General features: G+C 54.2%; 1 protein-coding gene across 1 annotated transcript; it reads left to right on the top strand.

Annotated features, from left to right (window-relative positions):
* The first annotated feature begins 351 nt into the window (after positions 1–351).
* Positions 352–2,164, top strand: LOC135579690 (inositol 1,4,5-trisphosphate receptor-interacting protein-like 1). The gene has a single exon (XM_065066519.1). The coding sequence runs from the start codon at positions 679–681 to the stop codon at positions 1,933–1,935; it is 1,257 nt and encodes a 418-aa protein (XP_064922591.1). The 5' UTR covers positions 352–678; the 3' UTR covers positions 1,936–2,164.
* Positions 2,165–18,105: the final 15,941 nt, after the last annotated feature.

The following is an 18,105-nucleotide window of genomic DNA, read 5'->3' on the forward strand; positions in this document are numbered from 1 at the left end:
ATAGCCTTATGTTGTGTCAGGGCAGGATTAGACTGGATATTAGGAAAACTTTCTCCACTAAAAGGGTTCTCAACCACTGGAAGAAGCTCCCCGGGGAAGTGCTTGAGGCACCATGACTGGAGCTAAGTAAAAAAATGTGTACATGTTGCTGTTAGAGGCACAGTTTATTGGTGGAGTTGGCAGTGTGAGATCTGTGGTTGGAGACCATAATCCTAAGGGTGTTTTCCAACTGAAATGATTCTGTGAATCTGTGATTTCCCTTGAAGCCGGCCTGGTGCAGCGTCAGGGCTTGGCCTAGATAGTCCTCGTGGGCCCCTTCAAACCGGAGATATCCTATTATTATGAGATTGCCATTGGCAGGCAAAGGAGAAGAACCCAACATAAAGCACCTCACAAGGTGCAGTGAGCCACTTTTAACCCTGGCCCAGCCTTCGCCAGGACACCAGGGCAGCTGTGCCGTGGGCTGAAGGGCCGGGTGTTGGGCTGACATGCCTGTGACGCGCTCTGGCGCCTGTGACATCACAGGGGACGAGTCCCCACGGGGCGGTTATCAGGGGCGCCAGCAGCAGCGCTGCCCCAGTCCGGCCTGGGCCAGCGGTGAGTGCGCAGGCGGGGGGAGGCCGGGCTGGACGGGGCCGGGGCAGAAATGCGGCCCCCGGGGGTGGGTTCTCGCCCTGCATGGAGGGCCCGGCCGCTCGCGGGAGCACCTCGGGCAGGGCACGGAGCTGCCACCGCCGGGGCTGGCGCAGCCCTTGCTGCCTCCCAGCCGCCTCGGCCCCACTCCCGCCTGCCCCCAGCTCCCTGCGGCCCCCGGCTCCGTTCCCCCTGCTGCCAGCTCCCTGCCTCCCATCCAGCCCCGCTGAGCCCCTTCTCTCTCTTCTCCTGCAGGCCATGGCTTTCAAGGACGTTATCGTCAACCTTTTGCGAATTCTAATCCAGAATGTGCAGTTGGTTGGCTATGAACTGGATGAGGAGACGCGCGAGCGCATGAAGCAGCGCGAGGAGATGCTGAACCGGGAGATGGCTCGGCTGTGGCAGGAGATAGAGCAGAGGGACCAGGAGCTGAGGGACCAGGAGCTGAGGAAGCAGGAGAAAAGCGTCTCTGCCTGGGCATCCCTGTTCCTCGCTGCCTTGCAGCACTGGCAGTTCTGGGCTGTTGCTGGAGGCCTGGTGCTGCTCTTTGGGCTCTGCTGGTGGCTCAGGAAAAGGAGCCATCAGACAGCCAGCAAACAGACGGCCAGCAGCAGCGAGGACAATTCCAGACTGGACGTGGACAAGAAGGAGGAAGAAGAAGATCTCAGTATTGCGCTGAATGTGGGCAGAATTTCGGCCCAGCGCCTCCTGGACGTGCCGGAATCATTCACAATGGTGGCAGAGCTGGTGGATGAACTTCTCCGTACATGCCGAAAGCTTTCCAGGAATGCTTTCGTGCCACGACCAAGGCCCGCCATCTCAGTGGGCAACGACATTGATGGTATGAGTCAGCGTGAGGATCAAGCTGCCTACCACCTGCTCGTGCCCCTGAAGCCCCCCCGTGGGCACTCCTTCCACCTGGAGATGGACACCGTGGAGGCGATGCCGGCGAGGAAGTCCAGGCTCCGCGTGGAGCTGGAGTGCACCTGCAGGAGGGAGGACATGCTGTGCTTCCTGCACTGCTGCAAGGAGGAGCTGAGGCAAAATCAGAGTGCCAGCCTCCTAGACACCCTGTGCACTGGCCACCGCCTGGACATGGAGAAAACCACCCGCTGGTTCCAGATACTGGTGAAAGCAGCCTGGGTGGTTTTGCCTCAGTCCGCACACCGGCGTCTAACAGTGCTGCCCTCCAGGCGCTCCTGCAAGCTCCGGCTGACCGACCGTTCCTCCAACACCCTCCTGATTGAGGTGATGTTTGGGGTGCAGCAAGATGGCTCGGACACCGTCCTGAGCATCGAGTAGGCACAGGCCAGTGTTGGCAGCAGCAGGAGCGGCCAGAGAACAGTGCTACGGCAGAGGTGCAGTTCTTCAGGAACAGGGCCAGGCTTGAAGACGCTGAAGAGACCGTTGCAAGCAGGCTCGTGACAGAGACTCTGTTACCAGCTGGACAGTGACCACCCGCACTCTTTGACACAGTCCATTCCCTTCCTTCTGGGACCTTTCCTCTGTTCAAAGCTGCCAATAAACACTGTGTTTGGACAAACACTGTGTCTGCCTGCATCAGGATTTTTGGGAAGGTGGGCATGGGTTGCTGGCAGCTCAGCTGCCATACAGCTGCTCAGTCACTTTCCCCAGTGGCAGGGCGGAGAGAATCAGAAAGCTAAAGTGGGAAAAATTGAGGGTTGGTCTAAGACAGTTTAGTAGGTAAAGCCAGAGCCACACGCCCAAGCAAAGCAACCGAAAGAATTAATTCTCTGCTCACCTGGTGTGCTGCTCAGATCTGTCTTTTTGGGAAGTGTTCTGCCTCTGTGGAGCTTGGGTTGGCACCGGTGAGGCTGCACCTTGAACATTGTGCTCAGTTTTGGGCCCCTCACTACAAGAAAGACCTTGAGGTGCCAGAGGGCGTCCAAGAAGAGCAGAGAAGCTGGGGTAGAGCGTGGAGCACAAGGCTTCCGAGAGAACTGGGGCTCCTGTTGGACAGCAGGATGACCATGAGCCAGCACTGTGCCCTTGTGGCCAGGAAGGCCCATGGCATCCTGGGGTGTATTAGAAGGGGGGTGGTTAGTAGGTCGAGAGAGGTTCTCCTTCCCCTCTACTCTGCCCTGGTGAGACCACATCTGGAATGTTGTGTCCAGTTCTGGGCCCCTCAGTTCCAGAAGGACAGGGAACTGCTGGAGAGAGTCCAGCGCAGAGCCACAAAGATGATGAAGGGAGTGGAGCATCTCCCCTGTGAGGAAAGGCTGAGGGAGCTGGGTCTCTTTAGCTTGGAGGAGACTGAGGGGTGGCCTCATTCATGTTTATAAATATGTAAAGGGTGAGTGTCAGGAGGATGGAGCCAGGCTCTTCTTGGTGACAACCAATGATAAGACAAGGGGCAATGGGTGCACACTGGAACATGAGAGGTTCCGCTTAAATAGGAGAAGAAACTTCTTCACAATGAGGGTGACAGAACACTGGAACAGGCTGCCCGGGGAGGTTGCGGAGTCTTCTTCTCTGGAGACATTCAAAACCTGCCTGGACACCTTCCTGTGTAACCTGATCTAGGTGTTCCTGCTCCGGTAGGGGGATTGGACTAGACGATCTTTCAAGGTCCCTTCCAATCCCTGGCATTCTTTGATTCTGTGGTTCTGTGAACTGTGGTTGTTGACCCTGCCGAATGGGAGGCTGAGGTGAGACGGTATCGTTATCTACATCTACCTGAAAGGACGTTGTGGAGAGATGGGTGTTGGTCGCTTTTCTCAGGTAACAAAAGACAGGATAAAAGAAAATACAAGTGGTGAATGAGGAGCTGGATGAGGAGACGCGCGAGCGCGTGCAGCAGTGTGAGGAGATGCTGAACCGGGAGATGGCTCGGCTGTGGCAGGAGATAGAGCAGAGGGACCAGGAGCTGAGGGACCAGGAGCTGAGGAACCAGGAGCAGAGCTTCTCTGCCTGGGCATCCCGGTTCCTCGCTGCCTTGCAGCACTGGCAGTTCTGGGCTGTTGCTGGAGCCTGGTGCTGCTCGTTTGGGCTCTGCTGGTGACTCAGGAAAAGAAGTCATGAGACAGCCAGCAGCAGCAACCGTGGCAGCTGTGGGAGCCTGGAAGAGGAAGTGGAAGAGAAGGAAGACCCGTTCTGTATGGAGAGGTTTCAGTGGGAGTACCCCTTGTGGCCAGGGCCAAAAAGGGAAGAAACACGCAGCGTGGTGGAAACCTGATGAATGACCTTCTCTGTGTCTGCCGAGTCCACTCTGGCAATGAGTTCATGCCGCGCCTGCAGCCCGCTGTCGGGCTGGGTGGCTTCCTAGAAAGCCAGAGTGCTCTTGGAGAAGACTTTTTGTCTATCGCCTGCTTGTGCCCCTGGAGCTGCCCCCTGGACACTCCTTCCATCTTGAGCTGGTCACCGAAGGGGAGATGCCGCTGAGGAACTCCTCCCTGCGTGTGGAACTGGAGTGCATGTGCATAAGGGAGCGGAAGCTGGGAGACATGCTCTGCTTCATCCACCACCCTGAGGACGAGCTGATGGGCCATCAGGAAGCCAGCCTCCTGCAGACCCTCTGCACCGGCCCATACCTCGACATGCAGAAAACCGCCTTCTGGCTCCAGGAGCTGATGACAGCAGCCTGCGTGGCCGTGCTTCAGTCAGCCACGTGCAAGCTCACGGTGCTGCCATCGCCACGCTTCTGCAAGCTCAGGATGACCACTGCCTTTGAGACATCCCCCTCCATTGAGCTGGTCTTGGCGGTGCAGCAGGGCAACTCAGACGGATTTGTGACCATGGAGTAGGCAGAGGTCAGTGTCGGCACCCGTGAGGTGGCTGAAGGGGCTGCTGCGGGAGACAGAAAGGAAAGGGAAGGGAAAGCAAGAGCAGCAGCATCATTCCCCAGACAGCCTCCTCAGCAAAGCAGCCGGTGGTGACTGCAGTGGTTGCAAAGATGACTTCTACCAGGCTTTTCTGTCACTCTATTGCGTTTCAGGTGGTGATTTCACCAGGGCCTAGACATTCCCAAATAAGAAGCACCAGTGACGTGCCTCCGTGTGTTCACTGTGGCTGTGGTATGGGATGTGACCGCCCCAGACACTCCCTGGGGAGCTGGTGATGAAGAACAGAGCACGCTGAATGTGGACAAGACGCGGCTCTGTTGCCAGTGGGAATTGCTCCTTCACATGTTCTCCAGAGCAAAAGCACACGCCGGGGAGTGGGATCCGATGCAGCTGACGAGGCCATTGCAAGGAGGCTTGTGACAGAGATGGCATTGCCACCTGGACAGTGACCGCCAGCCCTCTTCAGGAGATGCCCTTCCCTCCTGGACATGACCCTGTGTGAGAGTTCCAATAAATGTTTCATTGCCAGTGAGTGTGCGCGCAACGGTTTGTAGAGGAACGTGGGCACAGGGTGCTGGCAGCTCAGCAGCCCCAGAGTTGGGGAGCATTGTGCGGAAGGCCTGATGTGGTGGACTCGGCTTTCATTGACTCCGTAACCAAGGCTCCCTCACCTGTCCGCACTCCTCCGTTGGGGCAAGGAGAATAACTCATCCCCTCCACAACTCTGCACATTGCTTGTTGCTCTGTGGTGTGACAGGCTCAGGTGGGAAAGCAGCTTCCCCTGAACAGCACTCCCTTCTTTGTGCCTGGAGCTGGGTACACAATCCCTTGCCGTGTAGTGGCAGCTGGAGTCCAACTGCCTCGGACCACAGGGGTCCACAGCTTTCCAGAGTGCAGAGCTGTGTCCCCTGGCGCAGTATCAGCCTGCACGTGATCTCCACAGCAACATAAGATGTCAGAGAATGGAATATGATGCAGCTGAAGAGGCCGTTGCAAGGAGGGGTGCGGAGGAGACCGCTTTACCACCTGGTCAGCAAAAGCCAACTCTCTTCGAGAGACTCCAAGCCCTCTGGGAGCTTTACCCTGTGCAAAGATTTCAACCAAGCACTCGTTTAACACACAAACGCTGCATCTGTGAGTGTCCGTGTATCAGTTTGACGGAGAACACAGTTATAAGGTCCTGACAGCTCAGCTGCCCCCAAGTCGTTGAGCTTTCTGCAGAGGAGCTTAGGCAGAGGGCTCTGGTTTCAGTGATTCTCTGGGCTTCGATGATTCTCAGCTTTCACGGCTTAATCCCTGTGGGCAGCTAGACATCACAGAGCTGCTCAGTCACTTTGCCCCCCTGTGGCAGGGTGGGGAGAATCTGAAAGCCAAAATGGGAAAAATTGTGGGTAGATCTAAGACACTTTAGTAGGTAAAGCAAGAGCTACACATCCAAGGAAAACAAACTAAACAGTTCATTCACCACTCCTGCGGTCTGCTGATCAGACACATCTTTTTGGTAAGCGTTCTGCCTCTCGGGGCCTTGGGATGGAACCAGTGAGGCTGCAACTCGAACGTCGTGTTCGGCTTTGGGCCCCTCAGTACAGGAAAGACACTGAGGTGCCAGAGGGTGTCCAAAGAAGAGCAGAGAAGCTGGTGAAGGGTCTGGAGCAGAAGTCTTCCGAGGGAATTGGGGTAGTATAAATCTGGAGAACGGGAGGCTGAGGTGAGAGCGTATGGTTATCTACACCTACCTGAAAAGAGATTGCGGAGAGATGGTTGTTGGTCTCTTTTCTCAGGTAACAAAAGACAGGACAAGAGAAAATAGCCTTATGTTGTGTCAGGGCAGGATTAGACTGGATATTAGGAAAACTTTCTCCACTAAAAGGGTTCTCAACCACTGGAAGAAGCTCCCCGGGGAAGTGCTTGAGGCACCATGACTGGAGCTAAGTAAAAAAATGTGTACATGTTGCTGTTAGAGGCACAGTTTATTGGTGGAGTTGGCAGTGTGAGATCTGTGGTTGGAGACCATAATCCTAAGGGTGTTTTCCAACTGAAATGATTCTGTGAATCTGTGATTTCCCTTGAAGCCGGCCTGGTGCAGCGTCAGGGCTTGGCCTAGATAGTCCTCGTGGGCCCCTTCAAACCGGAGATATCCTATTATTATGAGATTGCCATTGGCAGGCAAAGGAGAAGAACCCAACATAAAGCACCTCACAAGGTGCAGTGAGCCACTTTTAACCCTGGCCCAGCCTTCGCCAGGACACCAGGGCAGCTGTGCCGTGGGCTGAAGGGCCGGGTGTTGGGCTGACATGCCTGTGACGTGCTCTGGCGCCTGTGACATCACAGGGGACGAGTCCCCACGGGGCGGTTATCAGGGGCGCCAGCAGCAGCGCTGCCCCAGTCCGGCCTGGGCCAGCGGTGAGTGCGCAGGCGGGGGGAGGCCGGGCTGGACGGGGCCGGGGCAGAAATGCGGCCCCCGGGGGTGGGTTCTCGCCCTGCATGGAGGGCCCGGCCGCTCGCGGGAGCACCTCGGGCAGGGCATGGAGCTGCCACCGCCGGGGCTGGCGCAGCCCTTGCTGCCTCCCAGCCGCCTCGGCCCCACTCCCGCCTGCCCCCAGCTCCCTGCGGCCCCCGGCTCCGTTCCCCCTGCTGCCAGCTCCCTGCCTCCCATCCAGCCCCGCTGAGCCCCTTCTCTCTCTTCTCCTGCAGGCCATGGCTTTCAAGGACGTTATCGTCAACCTTTTGCGAATTCTAATCCAGAATGTGCAGTTGGTTGGCTATGAACTGGATGAGGAGACGCGCGAGCGCATGAAGCAGCGCGAGGAGATGCTGAACCGGGAGATGGCTCGGCTGTGGCAGGAGATAGAGCAGAGGGACCAGGAGCTGAGGGACCAGGAGCTGAGGAAGCAGGAGAAAAGCGTCTCTGCCTGGGCATCCCTGTTCCTCGCTGCCTTGCAGCACTGGCAGTTCTGGGCTGTTGCTGGAGGCCTGGTGCTGCTCTTTGGGCTCTGCTGGTGGCTCAGGAAAAGGAGCCATCAGACAGCCAGCAAACAGACGGCCAGCAGCAGCGAGGACAATTCCAGACTGGACGTGGACAAGAAGGAGGAAGAAGAAGATCTCAGTATTGCGCTGAATGTGGGCAGAATTTCGGCCCAGCGCCTCCTGGACGTGCCGGAATCATTCACAATGGTGGCAGAGCTGGTGGATGAACTTCTCCGTACATGCCGAAAGCTTTCCAGGAATGCTTTCGTGCCACGACCAAGGCCCGCCATCTCAGTGGGCAACGACATTGATGGTATGAGTCAGCGTGAGGATCAAGCTGCCTACCACCTGCTCGTGCCCCTGAAGCCCCCCCGTGGGCACTCCTTCCACCTGGAGATGGACACCGTGGAGGCGATGCCGGCGAGGAAGTCCAGGCTCCGCGTGGAGCTGGAGTGCACCTGCAGGAGGGAGGACATGCTGTGCTTCCTGCACTGCTGCAAGGAGGAGCTGAGGCAAAATCAGAGTGCCAGCCTCCTAGACACCCTGTGCACTGGCCACCGCCTGGACATGGAGAAAACCACCCGCTGGTTCCAGATACTGGTGAAAGCAGCCTGGGTGGTTTTGCCTCAGTCCGCACACCGGCGTCTAACAGTGCTGCCCTCCAGGCGCTCCTGCAAGCTCCGGCTGACCGACCGTTCCTCCAACACCCTCCTGATTGAGGTGATGTTTGGGGTGCAGCAAGATGGCTCGGACACCGTCCTGAGCATCGAGTAGGCACAGGCCAGTGTTGGCAGCAGCAGGAGCGGCCAGAGAACAGTGCTACGGCAGAGGTGCAGTTCTTCAGGAACAGGGCCAGGCTTGAAGACGCTGAAGAGACCGTTGCAAGCAGGCTCGTGACAGAGACTCTGTTACCAGCTGGACAGTGACCACCCGCACTCTTTGACACAGTCCATTCCCTTCCTTCTGGGACCTTTCCTCTGTTCAAAGCTGCCAATAAACACTGTGTTTGGACAAACACTGTGTCTGCCTGCATCAGGATTTTTGGGAAGGTGGGCATGGGTTGCTGGCAGCTCAGCTGCCATACAGCTGCTCAGTCACTTTCCCCAGTGGCAGGGCGGAGAGAATCAGAAAGCTAAAGTGGGAAAAATTGAGGGTTGGTCTAAGACAGTTTAGTAGGTAAAGCCAGAGCCACACGCCCAAGCAAAGCAACCGAAAGAATTAATTCTCTGCTCCCCTGGTGTGCTGCTCAGATCTGTCTTTTTGGGAAGTGTTCTGCCTCTGTGGAGCTTGGGTTGGCACCGGTGAGGCTGCACCTTGAACATTGTGCTCAGTTTTGGGCCCCTCACTACAAGAAAGACCTTGAGGTGCCAGAGGGCGTCCAAGAAGAGCAGAGAAGCTGGGGTAGAGCGTGGAGCACAAGGCTTCCGAGAGAACTGGGGCTCCTGTTGGACAGCAGGATGACCATGAGCCAGCACTGTGCCCTTGTGGCCAGGAAGGCCCATGGCATCCTGGGGTGTATTAGAAGGGGGGTGGTTAGTAGGTCGAGAGAGGTTCTCCTTCCCCTCTACTCTGCCCTGGTGAGACCACATCTGGAATGTTGTGTCCAGTTCTGGGCCCCTCAGTTCCAGAAGGACAGGGAACTGCTGGAGAGAGTCCAGCGCAGAGCCACAAAGATGATGAAGGGAGTGGAGCATCTCCCCTGTGAGGAAAGGCTGAGGGAGCTGGGTCTCTTTAGCTTGGAGGAGACTGAGGGGTGGCCTCATTCATGTTTATAAATATGTAAAGGGTGAGTGTCAGGAGGATGGAGCCAGGCTCTTCTCGGTGACAACCAATGATAAGACAAGGGGCAATGGGTGCACACTGGAACATGAGAGGTTCCGCTTAAATAGGAGAAGAAACTTCTTCACAATGAGGGTGACAGAACACTGGAACAGGCTGCCCGGGGAGGTTGCGGAGTCTTCTTCTCTGGAGACATTCAAAACCTGCCTGGACACCTTCCTGTGTAACCTGATCTAGGTGTTCCTGCTCCGGTAGGGGGATTGGACTAGATGATCTTTCAAGGTCCCTTCCAATCCCTGGCATTCTTTGATTCTGTGGTTCTGTGAACTGTGGTTGTTGACCCTGCCGAATGGGAGGCTGAGGTGAGACGGTATCGTTATCTACATCTACCTGAAAGGACGTTGTGGAGAGATGGGTGTTGGTCGCTTTTCTCAGGTAACAAAAGACAGGATAAGAGAAAATACAAGTGGTGAATGAGGAGCTGGATGAGGAGACGCGCGAGCGCGTGCAGCAGTGTGAGGAGATGCTGAACCGGGAGATGGCTCGGCTGTGGCAGGAGATAGAGCAGAGGGACCAGGAGCTGAGGGACCAGGAGCTGAGGAACCAGGAGCAGAGCGTCTCTGCCTGGGCATCCCGGTTCCTCGCTGCCTTACAGCACTGGCAGTTCTGGGCTGTTGCTGGAGCCTGGTGCTGCTCTTTGGGCTCTGCTGGTGACTCAGGTAAAGAAGTCATGAGACATCCAGCAGCAGCAAGCGTGGCAGCGGTGGGAGCCTGGAAGAGGAAGTGGAAGAGAAGGAAGACCCCTTCTGTATGGAGAGGTTTCAGTGGGAGTACCCCTTGTGGCCAGGGCCAAAAAGGGAAGAAACACGCAGCGTGGTGGAAGACCTGATGAATGACCTTCTCTGTGTCTGCCGAGTCCACTCTGGCAATGAGTTCATGCCGCGCCTGCAGCCCGCTGTCGGGCTGGGTGGCTTCCTAGAAAGCCAGAGTGCTCTTGGAGAAGACTTTTTGTCTATCGCCTGCTTGTGCCCCTGGAGCTGCCCCCTGGACACTCCTTCCATCTTGAGCTGGTCACCGAAGGGGAGATGCCGCTGAGGAACTCCTCCCTGCGTGTGGAACTGGAGTGCATGTGCATAAGGGAGCGGAAGCTGGGAGACATGCTCTGCTTCATCCACCACCCTGAGGACGAGCTGATGGGCCATCAGGAAGCCAGCCTCCTGCAGACCCTCTGCACCGGCCCATACCTCGACATGCAGAAAACCGCCTTCTGGCTCCAGGAGCTGATGACAGCAGCCTGCGTGGCCGTGCTTCAGTCAGCCACGTGCAAGCTCACGGTGCTGCCATCGCCACGCTTCTGCAAGCTCAGGATGACCACTGCCTTTGAGACATCCCCCTCCATTGAGCTGGTCTTGGCGGTGCAGCAGGGCAACTCAGACGGATTTGTGACCATGGAGTAGGCAGAGGTCAGTGTCGGCACCCGTGAGGTGGCTGAAGGGGCTGCTGCGGGAGACAGAAAGGAAAGGGAAGGGAAAGCAAGAGCAGCAGCATCATTCCCCAGACAGCCTCCTCAGCAAAGCAGCCGGTGGTGACTGCAGTGGTTGCAAAGAGGACTTCTACCAGGCTTTTCTGTCACTCTATTGCGTTTCAGGTGGTGATTTCACCAGGGCCTAGACGTTCCCAAATGAGAAGCACCAGTGACGTGCCTCCGTGTGTTCACTGTGGCTGTGGTATGGGATGTGACCGCCCCAGACACTCCCCGGGGAGCTGGTGATGAAGAACAGAGCACGCTGAATGTGGACAAGACGCGGCTCTGTTGCCAGTGGGAATTGCTCCTTCACATGTTCTCCAGAGCAAAAGCACACGCCGGGGAGTGGGATCCGATGCAGCTGACGAGGCCATTGCAAGGAGGCTTGTGACAGAGATGGCATTGCCACCTGGACAGTGACCGCCAGCCCTCTTCAGGAGATGCCCTTCCCTCCTGGACATGACCCTGTGTGAGAGTTCCAATAAATGTTTCATTGCCAGTGAGTGTGCGCGCAACGGTTTGTAGAGGAACGTGGGCACAGGGTGCTGGCAGCTCAGCAGCCCCAGAGTTGGGGAGCATTGTGCGGAAGGCCTGATGTGGTGGACTCGGCTTTCATTGACTCCGTAACCAAGGCTCCCTCACCTGTCCGCACTCCTCCGTTGGGGCAAGGAGAATAACTCATCCCCTCCACAACTCTGCACATTGCTTGTTGCTCTGTGGTGTGACAGGCTCAGGTGGGAAAGCAGCTTCCCCTGAACAGCACTCCCTTCTTTGTGCCTGGAGCTGGGTACACAATCCCTTGCCGTGTAGTGGCAGCTGGAGTCCAACTGCCTCGGACCACAGGGGTCCACAGCTTTCCAGAGTGCAGAGCTGTGTCCCCTGGCGCAGTATCAGCCTGCACGTGATCTCCACAGCAACATAAGATGTCAGAGAATGGAATATGATGCAGCTGAAGAGGCCGTTGCAAGGAGGGGTGCGGAGGAGACCGCTTTACCACCTGGTCAGCAAAAGCCAACTCTCTTCGAGAGACTCCAAGCCCTCTGGGAGCTTTACCCTGTGCAAAGATTTCAACCAAGCACTCGTTTAACACACAAACGCTGCATCTGTGAGTGTCTGTGTATCAGTTTGACGGAGAACACAGTTATAAGGTCCTGACAGCTCAGCTGCCCCCAAGTCGTTGAGCTTTCTGCAGAGGAGCTTAGGCAGAGGGCTCTGGTTTCAGTGATTCTCTGGGCTTCGATGATTCTCAGCTTTCACGGCTTAATCCCTGTGGGCAGCTAGACATCACAGAGCTGCTCAGTCACTTTGCCCCCCTGTGGCAGGGTGGGGAGAATCTGAAAGCCAAAATGGGAAAAATTGTGGGTAGATCTAAGACACTTTAGTAGGTAAAGCAAGAGCTACACATCCAAGGAAAACAAACTAAACAGTTCATTCACCACTCCTGCGGTCTGCTGATCAGACACATCTTTTTGGTAAGCGTTCTGCCTCTCGGGGCCTTGGGATGGAACCAGTGAGGCTGCAACTCGAACGTCGTGTTCGGCTTTGGGCCCCTCAGTACAGGAAAGACACTGAGGTGCCAGAGGGTGTCCAAAGAAGAGCAGAGAAGCTGGTGAAGGGTCTGGAGCAGAAGTCTTCCGAGGGAATTGGGGTAGTATAAATCTGGAGAACGGGAGGCTGAGGTGAGAGCGTATGGTTATCTACACCTACCTGAAAAGAGATTGCGGAGAGATGGTTGTTGGTCTCTTTTCTCAGGTAACAAAAGACAGGACAAGAGAAAATAGCCTTATGTTGTGTCAGGGCAGGATTAGACTGGATATTAGGAAAACTTTCTCCACTAAAAGGGTTCTCAACCACTGGAAGAAGCTCCCCGGGGAAGTGCTTGAGGCACCATGACTGGAGCTAAGTAAAAAAATGTGTACATGTTGCTGTTAGAGGCACAGTTTATTGGTGGAGTTGGCAGTGTGAGATCTGTGGTTGGAGACCATAATCCTAAGGGTGTTTTCCAACTGAAATGATTCTGTGAATCTGTGATTTCCCTTGAAGCCGGCCTGGTGCAGCGTCAGGGCTTGGCCTAGATAGTCCTCGTGGGCCCCTTCAAACCGGAGATATCCTATTATTATGAGATTGCCATTGGCAGGCAAAGGAGAAGAACCCAACATAAAGCACCTCACAAGGTGCAGTGAGCCACTTTTAACCCTGGCCCAGCCTTCGCCAGGACACCAGGGCAGCTGTGCCGTGGGCTGAAGGGCCGGGTGTTGGGCTGACATGCCTGTGACGCGCTCTGGCGCCTGTGACATCACAGGGGACGAGTCCCCACGGGGCGGTTATCAGGGGCGCCAGCAGCAGCGCTGCCCCAGTCCGGCCTGGGCCAGCGGTGAGTGCGCAGGCGGGGGGAGGCCGGGCTGGACGGGGCCGGGGCAGAAATGCGGCCCCCGGGGGTGGGTTCTCGCCCTGCATGGAGGGCCCGGCCGCTCGCGGGAGCACCTCGGGCAGGGCATGGAGCTGCCACCGCCGGGGCTGGCGCAGCCCTTGCTGCCTCCCAGCCGCCTCGGCCCCACTCCCGCCTGCCCCCAGCTCCCTGCGGCCCCCGGCTCCGTTCCCCCTGCTGCCAGCTCCCTGCCTCCCATCCAGCCCCGCTGAGCCCCTTCTCTCTCTTCTCCTGCAGGCCATGGCTTTCAAGGACGTTATCGTCAACCTTTTGCGAATTCTAATCCAGAATGTGCAGTTGGTTGGCTATGAACTGGATGAGGAGACGCGCGAGCGCATGAAGCAGCGCGAGGAGATGCTGAACCGGGAGATGGCTCGGCTGTGGCAGGAGATAGAGCAGAGGGACCAGGAGCTGAGGGACCAGGAGCTGAGGAAGCAGGAGAAAAGCGTCTCTGCCTGGGCATCCCTGTTCCTCGCTGCCTTGCAGCACTGGCAGTTCTGGGCTGTTGCTGGAGGCCTGGTGCTGCTCTTTGGGCTCTGCTGGTGGCTCAGGAAAAGGAGCCATCAGACAGCCAGCAAACAGACGGCCAGCAGCAGCGAGGACAATTCCAGACTGGACGTGGACAAGAAGGAGGAAGAAGAAGATCTCAGTATTGCGCTGAATGTGGGCAGAATTTCGGCCCAGCGCCTCCTGGACGTGCCGGAATCATTCACAATGGTGGCAGAGCTGGTGGATGAACTTCTCCGTACATGCCGAAAGCTTTCCAGGAATGCTTTCGTGCCACGACCAAGGCCCGCCATCTCAGTGGGCAACGACATTGATGGTATGAGTCAGCGTGAGGATCAAGCTGCCTACCACCTGCTCGTGCCCCTGAAGCCCCCCCGTGGGCACTCCTTCCACCTGGAGATGGACACCGTGGAGGCGATGCCGGCGAGGAAGTCCAGGCTCCGCGTGGAGCTGGAGTGCACCTGCAGGAGGGAGGACATGCTGTGCTTCCTGCACTGCTGCAAGGAGGAGCTGAGGCAAAATCAGAGTGCCAGCCTCCTAGACACCCTGTGCACTGGCCACCGCCTGGACATGGAGAAAACCACCCGCTGGTTCCAGATACTGGTGAAAGCAGCCTGGGTGGTTTTGCCTCAGTCCGCACACCGGCGTCTAACAGTGCTGCCCTCCAGGCGCTCCTGCAAGCTCCGGCTGACCGACCGTTCCTCCAACACCCTCCTGATTGAGGTGATGTTTGGGGTGCAGCAAGATGGCTCGGACACCGTCCTGAGCATCGAGTAGGCACAGGCCAGTGTTGGCAGCAGCAGGAGCGGCCAGAGAACAGTGCTACGGCAGAGGTGCAGTTCTTCAGGAACAGGGCCAGGCTTGAAGACGCTGAAGAGACCGTTGCAAGCAGGCTCGTGACAGAGACTCTGTTACCAGCTGGACAGTGACCACCCGCACTCTTTGACACAGTCCATTCCCTTCCTTCTGGGACCTTTCCTCTGTTCAAAGCTGCCAATAAACACTGTGTTTGGACAAACACTGTGTCTGCCTGCATCAGGATTTTTGGGAAGGTGGGCATGGGTTGCTGGCAGCTCAGCTGCCATACAGCTGCTCAGTCACTTTCCCCAGTGGCAGGGCGGAGAGAATCAGAAAGCTAAAGTGGGAAAAATTGAGGGTTGGTCTAAGACAGTTTAGTAGGTAAAGCCAGAGCCACACGCCCAAGCAAAGCAACCGAAAGAATTAATTCTCTGCTCCCCTGGTGTGCTGCTCAGATCTGTCTTTTTGGGAAGTGTTCTGCCTCTGTGGAGCTTGGGTTGGCACCGGTGAGGCTGCACCTTGAACATTGTGCTCAGTTTTGGGCCCCTCACTACAAGAAAGACCTTGAGGTGCCAGAGGGCGTCCAAGAAGAGCAGAGAAGCTGGGGTAGAGCGTGGAGCACAAGGCTTTCGAGAGAACTGGGGCTCCTGGTGGACAGCAGGATGACCAAGGTCCCTTCCAATCCCTGGCATTCTTTGATTCTGTGATTCTGTGAACTGTGGTTATTGCTCCTGCTGAATGAGAGGCTGAGGTGAGACTGTATCATTATCTACATGTACCTGAAAGGATGTTGTGAAGAGATGCGTGTTGGTCTCTTTTATCAGGTAACAAATGAAAGGACAAGAGGAAATGACCTTAATTTGCATCAGGGCAGGATTAGATTGGATATTAGAAAAACTTCCTCCATTGAGAGGGTTCTCAACCATTGGAAGGAGGTCCCTTCCAGTCCCTAGCATTCTGTGATTCTGTGATCCTCTTTCGTCTTTTATTCAAGCTGAAATATTCTGTTACATGCCCTTTTCCATATCTCTGATAGTCTGTAGCGTCCGTCTTGAAGCTGGTGGCCTCTGTTGTAGCTGTGCCCATGCTGCCGATCTTGTCAGCATAAATCTGAAGAGGTTTTCTTCTTGCTCCCTTCCCCAATAATTCCTATTATCTGATTCATCATTGTGATTATTACTGAAGTCCCAAACTGATGCTTTAAGTGAACTATTAATAAATTGCTCCCAGCATCACTCCCCTGAGTGCTGATCACTTCATTCAGAATCCATTGCCCTATCAGTAGAACCAAGGTTATCTTTCCCCCGTGCATGTTACTGTGAACTTACTGACATCATCCATTTATTGCCTGTTTGTTATAGAGAGAGCCTCCAAAATATCCATCTGTAGCTCTTTCCGGTTGGCTTTTAGATTTGAGTTTTAACAAGAATGCAGGAAACACTGATACCTCACTGTTCATCTCCCTTCCCCAGAGTACTTATAAATACACTGAATTGCCAGAAGCTTCCTCACTGATAGACAGTCTTCAGGATGACACTAATCCCTTTTTAAGAATTGGCACCAAGTTCCTTTTGCACTGAGAACAATATAATTAAATATATCACATTCAGACCTGAACTGCAATAGACTTTGCCTACAAAATGTGTAGATATAGATTCTAAATACTTCAGTACGCAATGACAGATTTAAAGATTTTTTTTTGTTTCTGATCCATCCAATCCATGTGCAAGACAATCATGATAAATGTTTGCCTGCCAGCCAATGCTTTCAACTACTCCAAAATATAATTAAAAAAAAACAGGTAGACAGAAATAAAAATCACTGACCGTGTAAATCATAGACATTGCAAATGGAAACTGAATGCTTTCTTAAAAGAGAAAGAACTTACCGAGTTGGTAAAGAGCAAACTGAGAAAAATTCTGCCTTCTGTTTTAGGCAGGGTTGGGTAAAATATTCATGATGGTTGATTTGGCTTTATGAATCTGAATATTCATCAGTCTTACTTCTTCTTGTTTACATCTTGTTTTCCTGCAACTTTACCCTTTTACTGTAACTAGAGTTCACTTTTAGGAACAGGTGGCAGATAAGTAGCAATATAGAAGATTGTACGAGCTTTTAAACGGTTCCAAGTGCCTAATCATAGGTTCCCCTAAGCATTGGAGGACCTTAAGAATATTTTACCCTTCTCTCCAGCTTCATTTATACCAAAGCCCTCCCCTATACATGGTTGTAGTAAAAATTCCCCACTTATTTCATTCTTTCATTATTTGGCCATTTAGAAAGAAACCCAAGCACAATACCTAGAGGTGGGACTCTTCAAATCAAGCACATTCTAATCAAGAGTTTCCTTAATGATTTATCTTGATTTGTAGTTACATAAAAAGAATGGATTTTGGCCAGCTCACTGGTTCTTTTCTAATGTTTTGTGATGAAACCTTGAAAGGAATATTCTGCAAATGCTTTTTAGTGGAGTATATATTACAGCAGCTGATGTAGCTTGCTGTGTACCAGTGTGCAGCCTGTGTTAAGTCAGCTGGAACATCAGGACACATACCCCCTCTGTTAGGACTGCAGTAAAAAGTCCCACCATACTCTTCTTTCTGTGCCCTGCAATGTGGTTTTGAAGATAAAAAAATGCTACTTCAATAAACCTGCTTTTACTGGAATGGCCCAGAGGTATTTCATTTCTTCTATACCGTTTTCTTTCCATATCGTATCATAACACTTCAGCCTTAACAGGTAACAGGTTTACAACTCGCATAGAAGGGCTACACACAGTTCAGACGTTATCTGTCCCCAAGTGCATGTCATTTCACTATCACCAATTAGCAACAGAGTTCATGCCCTCATCTGGATGAGTTGGTTCGCACATCAAAAACTGTTGATGAGCCGGTGATGTGCAGGATTAAGGGCTGGCTCCTGAAGTACGCTGCTGTTATGCTGAGGTTCAGCCACCTTGGAACAGCAGCCGGTGCTTGCTCTTTAATTAGCGTGGCGTGGTTGAATGCCATAGCAGGTTACTGTTCTGCCAGCTATGAGATACACCAGTTCTGCTCAGTACATCAACACTCCAAGGTCCCACTTACACTAGAGGGCACTCTCAAGATTAAAATTCTAATTGCTGTGGCAAAGTTGTTACTGTTCTGCTAAGAGGAATGCGCAAGTGTTCACCAAGGGGGTGCTTTCTCCAGATATTTTTTTTGTGGTGGTTGTTCCCTACCCGTCCAGTTGTGTGCCTTCATTTCTGCTGCACACGGTTTCCTTTCATTTTGCTTCTTTCCATATTATTTTAATATATCAAGAAAAAAAGGAAATTAAGCTCTGGCAGTGATAACTGCTGCTCCTGGCCTAGCAAGGTGCCACGATGTTTTAATTACTTCCTCTGCAGGTAACGATGCTTTTCATTTAATACTAAGTGGTTGTCCTAAGAATTCTCTAGATCTCTGCCCAAAAGGTGGTTATTCCATCATTCAGTGTGGATTCACTTGGGCAAGCCTGCAGGTACCTGTGCCCCAGTACAAAACATCCTCTTCCTCACATAGCATGGGAAGGGCTGGGCAAAACCTTCCTCCCTCCTCACTGCAGCCGCATCAGCCCTGGTTTTGTTGTTTTGCTGGGGAAATAAATCCTTGCTTCATATGCTGTGCCTCACATGCTTGCCTTTA

The sequence above is a fragment of the Columba livia genome, chromosome 5 (genome assembly GCF_036013475.1).
Source record: "Columba livia isolate bColLiv1 breed racing homer chromosome 5, bColLiv1.pat.W.v2, whole genome shotgun sequence".
Classification (NCBI taxonomy): domain Eukaryota; kingdom Metazoa; phylum Chordata; class Aves; order Columbiformes; family Columbidae; genus Columba; species Columba livia.

What these genes read in the sequence shown, in the direction of transcription:
- LOC135579690 (XM_065066519.1), top strand. Translation starts at nt 679, where the DNA reads ATGGAGGGCCCGGCCGCTCGCGGGAGCACCTCGGGCAGGGCACGGAGC.